General features: G+C 29.9%; 2 protein-coding genes across 3 annotated transcripts; one reads left to right on the top strand and one right to left on the bottom strand.

The window, feature by feature from the left end:
* Positions 1–170: 170 nt before the first annotated feature.
* Positions 171–2,629, bottom strand: LOC125504648 (protein spaetzle-like). The gene is made up of 5 exons (XM_048666968.1): positions 2,210–2,629; positions 1,889–2,034; positions 714–844; positions 478–662; positions 171–417 (listed from the first exon to the last, which is right to left on the bottom strand). The coding sequence occupies exons 2-5, from the start codon at positions 1,980–1,982 to the stop codon at positions 171–173; spliced, it is 657 nt and encodes a 218-aa protein (XP_048522925.1). The 5' UTR covers positions 1,983–2,034; positions 2,210–2,629.
* A 2,595-nt stretch (positions 2,630–5,224) lies between these two features.
* On the top strand, positions 5,225–11,357 carry LOC109546652 (facilitated trehalose transporter Tret1). Of its 2 annotated transcripts, XR_007281630.1 has the most exons (5): positions 5,225–5,590; positions 5,653–5,787; positions 5,839–6,129; positions 9,426–10,869; positions 10,958–11,357. XR_007281630.1 is itself a non-coding variant. In XM_019917696.2 (4 exons), exons 1-4 carry the CDS (start codon positions 5,527–5,529, stop codon positions 10,304–10,306), a joined length of 1,371 nt encoding a protein of 456 aa, XP_019773255.1. In that variant the 5' UTR covers positions 5,225–5,526; the 3' UTR covers positions 10,307–11,357. The 2 variants fall into 2 exon arrangements, 1 of the variants encoding a protein (XP_019773255.1); XM_019917696.2 differs by having other exon boundaries at positions 9,426–11,357.
* The last annotated feature ends 314 nt before the right edge of the window (positions 11,358–11,671 follow it).

Below are 11,671 nucleotides of genomic sequence, written 5' to 3'. Positions count from 1 at the left end.
TTTTTAATGTACGATTTCATATCAATCATGTTGATAGAAGCATATAATTGCATAATCGTATTCTCATTTTAAAGTGTGCCACTAAATATTGCATACAACTATGTCAAAGTAAATTAGTACAAAGTAAAGAACCCAAATCTATACTTCTATGACCGGTTACGACTTACTTTTCAAACAGTAGTCCATACTCTAGTGGCAGTTCCGTTGGATTCTGAACCACTAAACCCCATCCTATTTGAAAAATCATTATATCTTCGTTTATATTGGCAACAGCAAGCTGATGGCATTTTAAAAGATTCCAGCAACAGCTCCCCTCTCTCATTTAATGCGAATAACTTTTTGTAAATGTACTTTTGCTTACAGAAAGTTTCGTATTCTAATGGAGCGCCCCCCGGTATATCACATTCTCGCTCTGGGCTACAAAAAACAAAGACTATTAAAAACTATGTTTTAAATATAGAAAATTCCGTTGCATACTTTCTGCAGACTTCGACTTGAACGCCTTGAACAAACCCATCCCCTGATCCCTGATTAACAATAAATCTCCATTGGTTGTCCTTATTTTGTCCTGATTTGGGAAATATTGTTCTGGTTATGGAACTGCATACAAATCTCCCATCTTCGCCGTATTGTCGATCTGAGAAAAAATCATCTTCAGGTACCTATAATGATACTAGTGAGTTTTTCTACTGATGCAAGTGAAGGAATGTTACCTCACTCTGGCCAAAAAACAATTTTGGCATTCTGTAGTTCTTTAAGACATCTTCAATGTATCGATGCGGATAAAAATCAACATTTTCACACATTGCTTCTCCTTTTTTGCATTTCGATATTTGAAGTTGAACTGAAAAAATGTCCGACGAACTTCAAAAAGTTTATAAAAGTATTTGCGCTAAAACAGTTGTTATACGCACATAGTAATAACAATATATTTAATTTACTGTTATTAATAATATACATATGTCCTTTTACGTTTCACGTTAATCAGATTCGTGTTGTTCATGGTAAATATAGGTATTATTATTACTAATTGAAGTTTAGCTTTTTATGTGATTTAGACGATTTGTGACCGCATTGAAACCGCAGAAAAGCAGATTACAATGAATCTGGAGAAGTTATGGGTTAGTTAATGTCAGCCTGAGATGTTTTAAGTATGGTTGGTTAGATTGTGTCGGATGAACTAATTACGTGTGACTAAAAATTCTGAATTAAAATGGACAATTTAATTGTACCGAAATAATAAAAACCATACAATAAAAACATTTCTCTGGTAGAGCTGGAAAAAAAATCAATTGTTCTAATTATATTAAAACTCGCTTCAAATATAAGAAATTTTGGAAAAAGATTTTTCTCCATTAAGCATTTGATTTCTTTCTTCCTTATTACTACAATAAATTTGAACTTAATGTTATAAAAATTTTGCAAAATGCTACACTACACCACATGTGTTAATTTCTTTAAATTTGTTAGTAAAAACATTATGTTAAATTATTGTCCATTGCTGGCGGCACTAAGAGTTTTCAACCCTTTACTACTTTTGATTTCATAGTCCAAGTCTAGCCATTCTTCTAATGCTCAAATAACCACTACTATGTATATTCCTTATTTCCTCTAAAATACTAATCTCAAAGGTTTAGCTGTTTCTACCCTCCAAATGATAAACGGGGGACGCAATCTTTGCACTTTGGATTTACATCTGATTTCAGATTTTATCTATTATAACAGATTTAACGGCTAGCAAAAATGCGTTAACATCAAAACGTGTTTAGCGTCAAGCAATGGCGCCTGAATGCATTTTTATTAACCACAAGTTTCTTCATTTCATTTAGATTTAACCCTTAGAGAGTACAAAGCTAAAGACGATTGATTTTAGGTAGGAGTTACTCACCTGAGCCTCTGCTATCATTAAAATCAAACAATGTTAATTGGGCACTTTCACATATAAAATTAAACTGAAACAGGAAACATGTCTCAACTTTCATCACTTTTGTAGCACAATATGTTGAATTTCGCCTACTCAAAAGGCCGTTAGACCTTAAATACATATATTTAAAATGAATGCTTAAAATTGTGATTTACCCTGATGCTGCAAAACTATTCTATTTTTGTTTAGAATAGAAATATCTAGGCAAACAGCAACATTCAGATATAAATGCGATACGTTCAAATTCCAAAGAAACTGGACAATATTGACAAATATAATACTTACTATCAAAATTATAAACAAATACAGACACATAACTGGCATTATTTTACACAGAAAAATACACGAAATAAACTACATTTGTACAAATATCTTCTGCAGTGTTACTGAGAATCCCTAAAGAACTTAACCCGAAAAAGGCTTATTTAAACTTTGGCAAAAACAGATGGTAAATGTTTATTATTTGGGTTGGTTATTTGGATCTTTTAGATCAAATGCTATAAATCTAGGCTCAATGTGGAATTGATACAGTAAGGATTATGAATGAAATTATTTAATTAATTATATTAATTTTTTTCAGCGTTTCAGCAAAATTAGTATCTACAATTAATTAAATTATTTACTCTAGCTACTAACAACTGCAGTTGCAGTTATGTTTCAAATTTCCTTAAAAAGTTTGGTCTATTAGATATGTTTGTTACCGAATGACTGAGTGAATAGCTGAGTTATAATTGGATGAACACAGTTTGCCATGTTTTCACAGAATGTGAAAATGCTTTATTTTTTACAGAAAGCAAGTTTTTACAGGATTTTAAATATAAATTGTTAAGAAGTCAGTGTCCCAACTATTTCAAAATATCAAAATGAAATGTGAGTCGGAAAATAAATTTGGCACATTTTCTTACGTGTGAATCACAATTTGAGTTCTAACATTGATGTTCGTATAATATAAGTAGAAATAATAATGGTGCTCCTCAGTGTGTAATCATTTGAAAATGATCACATTTTCCAGTTGATTTACATCTTCTCTATTTTTGTAACAAAGCGTTTTCCGACAGTTTTCTAATTTAGTACATAATTTTGTTTTTAGAACTCAACATAAGAAAAAATGTTTTCGATCATTGTGTTGAATTTTGCATCTACCCAATATCAGCGGTGTTCCAAAGCTGGTGGTACACATGCTCCTGTATACAGAAAAGATATAAATACAATACTAAGTTGAAAACTTAATTTAACGTTTGGACATGGTGGTATAGCAAAATCAAATACAAAAATCACAATATGCGATCGATACGGATAATATTTCGACCCCCGTTGAATGTTAAAGCATTTTTTAACGATAGCTTTAACCTGGTACTTAATTAATGTATTTAAATTAACCGTTTCGGGTATAATAAGTATAATTTCCTGGTGACCAGTGTACAAAAATACAAAAAAAAAATTGAGGCGAAATACCCATCAATCAGTTTGTAAAAAAATACAAAAATATTGGAAGTGCTAAAGAGGCGTAAGTGCCTGCAATTAAATAATGCACAATTATTTTATTTATTAAATAATTCTTTATAAACGTGATTAAGGTTGGGCCTAAATTATTTCAGGTAATTTTTACAATGCAAATAAAAAATATATATATTTTTTGTATTAATAAGTAAGCCAATTATTAGCGCAAGTTATTAGCGCGCGATAAATTTAAGTAAGATAAATTTTTTTGTTAATTTTACTTCTTTATTTGAATTATCATTTACTAATATGTCTTTAACGTTTTGGTAAACTCAACAATGGATTTCCTAACATATCGAAAATAATTCTTTAAGTTTAAAACTAGCTAGGATTTTGCTTGAAATAAGACTGTATGTACTTTTTGCTTCTGGAACGGAATATTATTAATCAAATTATTACGAATAATTAAACGATGTTTATGAGATAATAGAAGACCGATCAGATTGCTTAATCTCAATATTGATTACACCCTTATTCGGTCAAAAACATTTATTTGCACCACACGTTACTTCCAGCAAAAACGCGAAATTCTACAAAATTTGCTAGCTTCCTAGAAAGGCAAAACAATAGAAACTTCGAACGAATTAAAAAGAAAAAAAGCAAAAAAATCGTTTGAAGGTTACAATTATTCGGTAATCGCAAAGGCAACAAAGAAAAGACATCAGAATAGGGAACAAAGCCCAGACTGGATTATGAAAAGTGTTTAATTCAATAAAGCAAAGTTCAAGAACGTAACATATTTTAGATGAAATTGGATATTTTCATCATATTTAGTAATTGTTGTAGTAAAGAGTATCGGTTTCATCACGATCGGATAGAGTAAAAAACTAAAATAAAAAATCCACAGCGCAAAAGGATGAAGAAAATGAATTACAAGTAAATGCATAGTAGGCGCGCCAATGAGTTTCAAATATTTAGATGTACCAAACAAATTTACATTGCAAAGTTACATTGAAGAACTAATGAAAATACTGATCATAAATTCAGAAACCTGAAGAAAATGATAATTGCTTAAACTACCTTAAGTAATCTATTACAGATCTATTTAGACTCTCGTTCTCACTTACAGGTGAAAAAATCACTAGTACACTTGAGCACTTGAATTCTTGTGGACCCCTGCAGGACGAAAAGAAAGAGTTTTTAAATCTACTGAACAAAATAATTTATTGTCTGAAAGCGCTTCAAAACATTGTACATTTTCAGATGAAAATATATATAGCTAAGAGAAAGGATAAATATAACCAAAACATGGAAGAAAATATTATTCAACATCGACACCAAATAAAATTGTCAAACATGCTGATGATGGTGAGCACCACAATAGCTAAAACCAGAGTCACTATTCATATGCAATTTCTTAGAAATTAGGAATACATAAGATAGCAACATTCTATAACTTAATTGAGAAGATCCTACAATATGTTTAAAACTAAAATACAAAAGTTCATTGGGCCGTACTTAGATGCAAGAAAGAAGGAGCTCAATCCGATAGAAATAAATCAAAATACAAACTCTTATTATGTGGACTGATATATGAAAAGTATCTCAAAGTTTACGTCAAAATCTGGTTACAAATTCTGAGATAGTGAAAATTAGTGAAATTCGACCATATGAATGAAGGTGGATCACTTTTTTACGGCCCCTGTAACTTGAGTCTCTTTGACGTTGAAGCTACGGATTCCAAATCGTAAACTTTTCTTATACTTTACTTCCGTTTTTCTATTTCTTAATTATCAGACCTTTAAAAGTCAATTTATATGTTTTTACTCAGCGTTTGATCGATAAGTAAGTGGTTTTGAAGGTATATTACAAGATTTGATCGACTTATTGAGATACATATAATATTCTAGACGTATTTTTTATTTTCGCTGGCGTTTACAATGTACGTAGTCAGTTAGCATTCAAATGTAATGTTTTACGGTAAAAAAATACAACGGTATAATGAAAGTAGTGATTTCTGATTATAAATATGTGATTGTTTTGGAATTAGTGTGATTGGCGTAGTAAAGTTAACAAACCTTATCTCATTATCAAAAGTAAAGGAATACCTTTCACATAATTGTCGTATAATGCTGAATAGTGTGTTAATATAGCCAATCAATATGGAACTAAAGAAAATTGAGACAGAGGAAAAAATTTATTCTCAAATCCTAGCAGTTTTAGTAGGTAGGTTGTATATTTCAATTTCAATACTAATAGCAGAAAGCTAATGACCCGCAATTTGCCAGTTTCCTTAGGGCTTTTCTCAAATGGGATAATCTTCGTTTGGAGTTCACCGTTTAGCTTGGTCATAACTCAGGATAAAGTTAACTATGACATTTCAGAAGAAGAAGCATCATATTTTATAGTAATTCAACCAGTTGGTAAGTCTTATAAGGCGACCATGAATTTGAAACTGATTCACATGCTTTTAGGAATGATAACATGTAGTTTATTTTATTTTAAAATCGCCGACTTCCTGGGAAGAAAAAAGGCCTTATTTTTCTTAACCGTTCCTTACCTAATTAGTTGGCTAATAACAATTTTTGCCAAGAGCAAATTCGAGTTTTATGCCGCCAGGTTTATTGCTGGCATTGGAGATACCGCAGCATTTTGCAGTATTCCATCTTATGTTGGCGAAATTCTTTCCCCATCAATTAGAGGCTTCTGGGGAAATTTTCCTTTATTCATGCATTACTGCGGACACCTTTTCATAAATGTGGCAGGTATGTATTAAAAAAAAAAACAATGTTTAATACGTTAAAAGCCATATTGATTTTCATGTTTGAAGTTGAAATAGGTTTAAAAGGAAGGAAGCGGGTGTGCACACTGTGAAGAAAATCCAATAAAGGAGATGTAAATTTATATACACACACTATGATACAAATTTGCATCTCCTTTGATTGGATGAGATAAGTTTACTCATGTATGATCGATGCACTCATCGAAATGAAAATGTTTTGCTGACTTAATACAAAATTAATTAATACGAATTATTAGAAATATCCATATAGGTACGTACCTACAAAGTTTTAATTTGATTCACTTTACTTAATTTAACTTATTTAGTTTAAATGGAAAGAAGGATGCATACATAGTTTACTAATATACCTGGTGTAGTGATATATAAGATTTAAAAATATTTTTATTGCCTTAGATACCAATTCTAGAAAAAAGTAGTAGCTAGAATTCTATAGAGATACAGACATTTAAGTTTACTATTTTATATTATATTTTTTATTGTTCCAACCGCCGCAATTATATAATCGCATAATAAATGTGTTAATTAACGAAATGTTGCGAAATGTGCGTTCTTAAAAAGAAGTCGTGCTTACCTTCAAAATAATGCAATAAAAACAAAACGCATTTTTAATATATTGTTGATTGAAAAGAAAATAAATCTAAAATTAAAATTTAAAAACATTTTTTCAAGGATATCAACTGTGGATAAAAAAATATATATGTTTCAAATCTACCGTACATCATTAATACAACTATGTACTAGTTTTCACCAACAAATAATTTTGATTTTTGATAAATACGGCCAAAATTTTACGTTTTTTATTAAGTCGACTAAAACCAATTACCAAATGAGCTACTAAAAACACCAATTTAAATGATTATAACATTTTTTATTTTGATACCTTTTTACTTACTCATAGTGAGTAAGTATATGTATCATCATGTATGTATTAACACACACAAAGTTTATAATGTATTTCGGACTCCTTAGAGGTATAGTTTAATAAGTAATAATGCAAGTGTGGTCCAAATGGCCTCAGTATTAAAAAGTTGATCAGAATAGAAAACAAAATATTAATAATCAAATTAAGAAATAAGAATAATTAATAAATAAGAAAATATTAACGCAAAAATTAAGTTAAATGCAGTTTTTGACATAAAAAACTTTAGGTTTCAATTCCAATTTCAGAAAGAATACACATTGAAGATAGTTTAGTATTCTGAATGATTATATGGAATTCAACTCCAAAGTGATTTGTTTCCAACAAAATAAATAAATGAATCCCGCAGATTTCTTCAACTGCCAGCTTTTTTATAAATTAAGTAGAATTTTTTTCAGTTTAGCTTAGTCCGAATATTCAGTTTGGTTTATTCCATAAAAATCAATATAAAAAGTACTTACAGTTTAATCAACTGATCGATTGGATAATGCATCATTTCATATCATTAAAAACCAGTTAATTGAATTAAAAAAATACTTCCAATCTAATGATTTATAAAAATAACAAATAAATGAAACAACGAAAAATGATGAAGATACTAAAACACTGGAAAAATAAAATAGCATATAAAAAAGAAACACATTAAATGTCGCAAGAAATTAAATAAATTGGATAAAAATTACTTAAAATAAAGAAAGCCATAAAATAGGTATGTGTTTGATAGTTAGGTTCACTTCACAGGATAGAAAATTAGTAAAATGTAAAAGAAAAATTATTTTAAACAAACTAGTTCAGCAAGTGCACCTGAAATAACATCAGACATACCTCGAATAACTTTTGTTAAATTAGAAACAAAATAATAAAATTATATGGGCAAAAACGTTTCATGTGCAAGTAAGAGCAACAATGTAAGTACCGATGATTGAAGAGTATACTTATATACTCTTTCAATCAACGGTAAGTACACTAGTGGTCAGTTGGCATTCATATGTAATGTTTCACAGTTCGCTCGCTTCTATATGAAACAAAATTATAACAACTAAGAAAGAAAAGTTATATTTCCTTTGTATAAAAGTACAAGCATAATTACAAAATACAATTTAAGGTAAAATGTGTTAAAACGGGTGCATTTATTATTTTATGACTTTGTATCATTAAAAGCCAGTTAATTGAATTAAAAAATTATTTCTAATTTAATCATTTATAAAGGCAACATATAAACATGAAATAGAACATTTGATCTTATGTAGAGTCCCCATGAAAATAATTGCACACTTATGTGGCATATTTCATTAATAATTAGGTTGGATTTTATTCCGAATTCGATAGCTTCATTTGAATTAAATAATTTATTTGTATTACTCGCAACTTATTACGGAAATGTGATAAAATAGATTGAAATCCATCAGTTCCCTAAAATATGTATAATTACATAAAATCATAGATATAACAAATGAGCTTGAATCGTGCTACCAACAATAATTTATATTGCTAGTCAAAAGAATCAATTAGATTTCATGTTTAATTAATGGAGAAAGTTATAAAGCAAAATGTGTAATTGAAAAGACACAATAATGGATACACGTTCATCAATGTTAATTAAATCAGTAAATCTAAATAATTAATTGAATTTTTCGACACGCTATTGGTTTATTGGTATAGTTTTATGATACAAATAAGTAAACAAAACCTTTACCATATCTATTTATAAGGGAATGCGATTATTGCATTGAAAAATCGCATCCTCATCAATAAATATTTTTACACACTTTAAATAGATAAAAACTGTTGAAAATCTACTCTATCAATCCAAATTATAATATTTTCTAATTACATATTGCTGGTAATAAAGTTATGCAAAAAATATGTATTATAGTTATCTTCATACAGCTTATTTTCGTTTATAGATGAACGACGGACAATTTTTCATTTTTCGTTAAAAATATTCATTAAATTATGTATTTTTTGCTTATGTTGTTCTAATTTCGCATAAAGCGCAATTAGTGTATTTTGCTTGTCAAAGGTTTCAACACCAAAAGACTACTATTGCCTGCAAACGCTCAACTTCTGAGTTCGGTCGTTCCCAAGCTACTTAATTTTAGCATAGAATAATATTAGTTAAAACAACTTATTTCACTCGTTGAGTATGTGGTTTAATAATTAAAAATCCTTGAAAAGGCATAAAGGCATGTATAAATAATTAATGGAGGAAGGTCAGTTTAACAAAAGTATGTATATAAAAACTACAGCTAATGGGAAGCATTTGATATGATTAAAGTAAAAAGTAACATGTACTTTGATGCGGGTTTACGATATTTTACAGAAACGTTAATTTTCAGGAAGTTACCTGAGTGTCCAAACAACAGCCTACATCTGCATCGCCATTCTAGTCGTATTTGCCTTATTATTGACAGCACTTCCAGAATCTCCTTACCAACTGATCAAAGATGGAAAGTTTGACGCTGCAAAGAAAAGCATTCGATGGTTACGACGCAAGCCTAACATCGAACAAGATTTCCAGAGTATGAAAGCAGATGTAGACCGACAACTTTCCGAAAGAGGAAAATGGAAAGACCTTTTCCTGATTGATAGTAACCGAAAGGCCCTGAAAGCTGGTTGCTTCCTACGGATTTCTCAGCAACTGTGCGGAATAACTGTATTCGCTACTTATTCGCAGACGATCTTCCAGAAAGCTGGTGGCAACTTGAGCCCGCAAATTTCATCAATTATTTTCAGCAGCCTTGTTTGTAGTTTGAACTTGATTTGTTGCAGTTCGGTGGATAAGTGGGGCAGAAAACTTTCATACTTTTACTCCTTGATCGCATCCGGTACTGTGCTCATAGCTATGGCAGTGTTTTTCTTTATCGATCAATTTCAATTTGCCAATCTCGACAAAATCAATTGGTTTCCGTTAGCAGGAATGATTTCCTTCGTATTCACATACTCATTTGGCTTGGGAGTGGTACCTACTTTAATGTTGAGTGAACTATTTTCGGCCAGTATCAAGTTTAAAGGAATTTGTATCCTTATTATAGCATGGGGCGTTGCAGTAGTTGTAACAACCAATTTGTTCCACCTTTTAACTGCTAACGTGGGATTATATGCTCCATTTTTGGTTTTCGGTGTTTGTTGTTGGATGAGCACGATTCTAACTATTCGATGGGTACCAGAAACTAAAGGAAAAACTTTAGAAGAAATACAACAATCTTTGAAAAGATAAACATTGTATTTTAATGCAAAAAATATCTATAGTTAGTCCAAAGAATGCTTGGGTGATTTTTGTAAAGCAAAGTGAGCAAGTCAATTTTAATAGTTTAAGCCGCGAAAAATTCCTTTCATAATAGTTTAAACTGAAAATATTCATCCCTTTTATATAAGATCATTAATTTAATATTCTCCACTTTATCTTCCTCAAGAAAAATTTTATGACGAATCAAGCTTAAACAGCACTTTGCTGTCTATCTACATACACACATAAAGATTAGGAATTTCCATTTAGAAATGGCCAAAGCTACAGTAATTGCGTATATTCTGTCTAAAGATTATGTCTGTAAAGATTCTTGAATACCAAAATAAAACGGCTGATTTACATTTGTTAGGACGGTATTTAATGTTATTATTATTATTATTTGAATAACATTAACGTTTTTCCCAGACATAACTTTTAAAGCATTAACTTTTGAAACATTTCATAGTACTTATTAACGAGTTATACTGGGAATATGCTATTAAGGAGCAGAATAGCAGAATATGAATTAATTAAGAGTCCATTTGCAATACTAAGTAAGTTTGATTCGCCACATGATTCTGAAGCAGTTTTTACAGCTGAACAAAGTTTTCCGAATGAATTTTTATTTTTTTTATTCCACAGTTCTCCTTCCGCAATAATTGCACAATGTGAGAATGTGAGCTACACAGAGTGACGCAGTTTATTGTAGCTGAACTACAAAAATCCGCCATAAAAGTTTAAAACCTCCAGTGGTACCTACTAATTTGCGTTCCAGGGTGGCGAAGTTGCTCATTTTTTATTTTTGTAAAATTGCATACAATTTTCAAGTTATTGTTAGCAATTATGATACTGTCGGATAACTAGAAAAACTGTCCAAAATGTAATTAACTTGCGTCCCACTTACGGCTTTTCCTGAATGTTTAAAATAATATTTTTTTAGCTTACCAGCATCACTTTCAATTGCCAACAAATCGATTCTTTTTTCACACATTTACGAAAAAAATATAAACCTACATAAATAACCATTTTTGAGTGTTTTAAAAATCCCATTATTCATAAATTAATTTAAAAATTAACATTTGGATAAAATAAATTTTTTAAATTACAATGTTTAATATTTTAAACATTTTAAAACAAAAACAATTTTATTGTGTAGCCATATCGTACGCGCATCAAACTTTCTAATTTATTTAGGTAAATTATTAAAGAGTATATTAAAAAATAAAAAGGAAATTTACTTCGTATATCTTAAAGCTTTTATTGAGCTGATTGGATTGGATTTAGCAATTGAGCTCTAAGAAAAGTTTGTGGAAAAGATGAAAACATTCGGAATAAATGTTGAAATCTTATAAATCT

This window comes from Dendroctonus ponderosae, unplaced genomic scaffold (assembly GCF_020466585.1).
Source record: "Dendroctonus ponderosae isolate FM_Combo_2020 unplaced genomic scaffold, Dpon_F_20191213v2 Dpon_F_20191213_5, whole genome shotgun sequence".
Classification (NCBI taxonomy): Eukaryota; Metazoa; Arthropoda; class Insecta; order Coleoptera; family Curculionidae; genus Dendroctonus; species Dendroctonus ponderosae.
This window is presented reverse-complemented; position numbering and strand designations above follow the sequence as displayed.

Bases quoted from the DNA above. Each gene is read 5' to 3' on its own strand.
- LOC109546652 (XM_019917696.2), top strand. From the start codon at position 5,527: ATGGAACTAAAGAAAATTGAGACAGAGGAAAAAATTTATTCTCAAATC. The intron at 5,591-5,652 runs GTAGGTTGTATA...GCAATTTGCCAG, and splicing joins AATCCTAGCAGTTTTAGTAG to TTTCCTTAGGGCTTTTCTCA. The intron at 5,788-5,838 runs GTAAGTCTTATA...ACATGCTTTTAG, and splicing joins TATAGTAATTCAACCAGTTG to GAATGATAACATGTAGTTTA.
- LOC125504648 (XM_048666968.1), bottom strand. From the start codon at position 1,982: ATGAAAGTTGAGACATGTTTCCTGTTTCAGTTTAATTTTATATGTGAA. The intron at 845-1,888 runs GTGAGTAACTCC...ACATTTTTTCAG, and splicing joins TAATGATAGCAGAGGCTCAG to TTCAACTTCAAATATCGAAA. The intron at 663-713 runs GTAACATTCCTT...GTATCATTATAG, and splicing joins TGTTTTTTGGCCAGAGTGAG to GTACCTGAAGATGATTTTTT.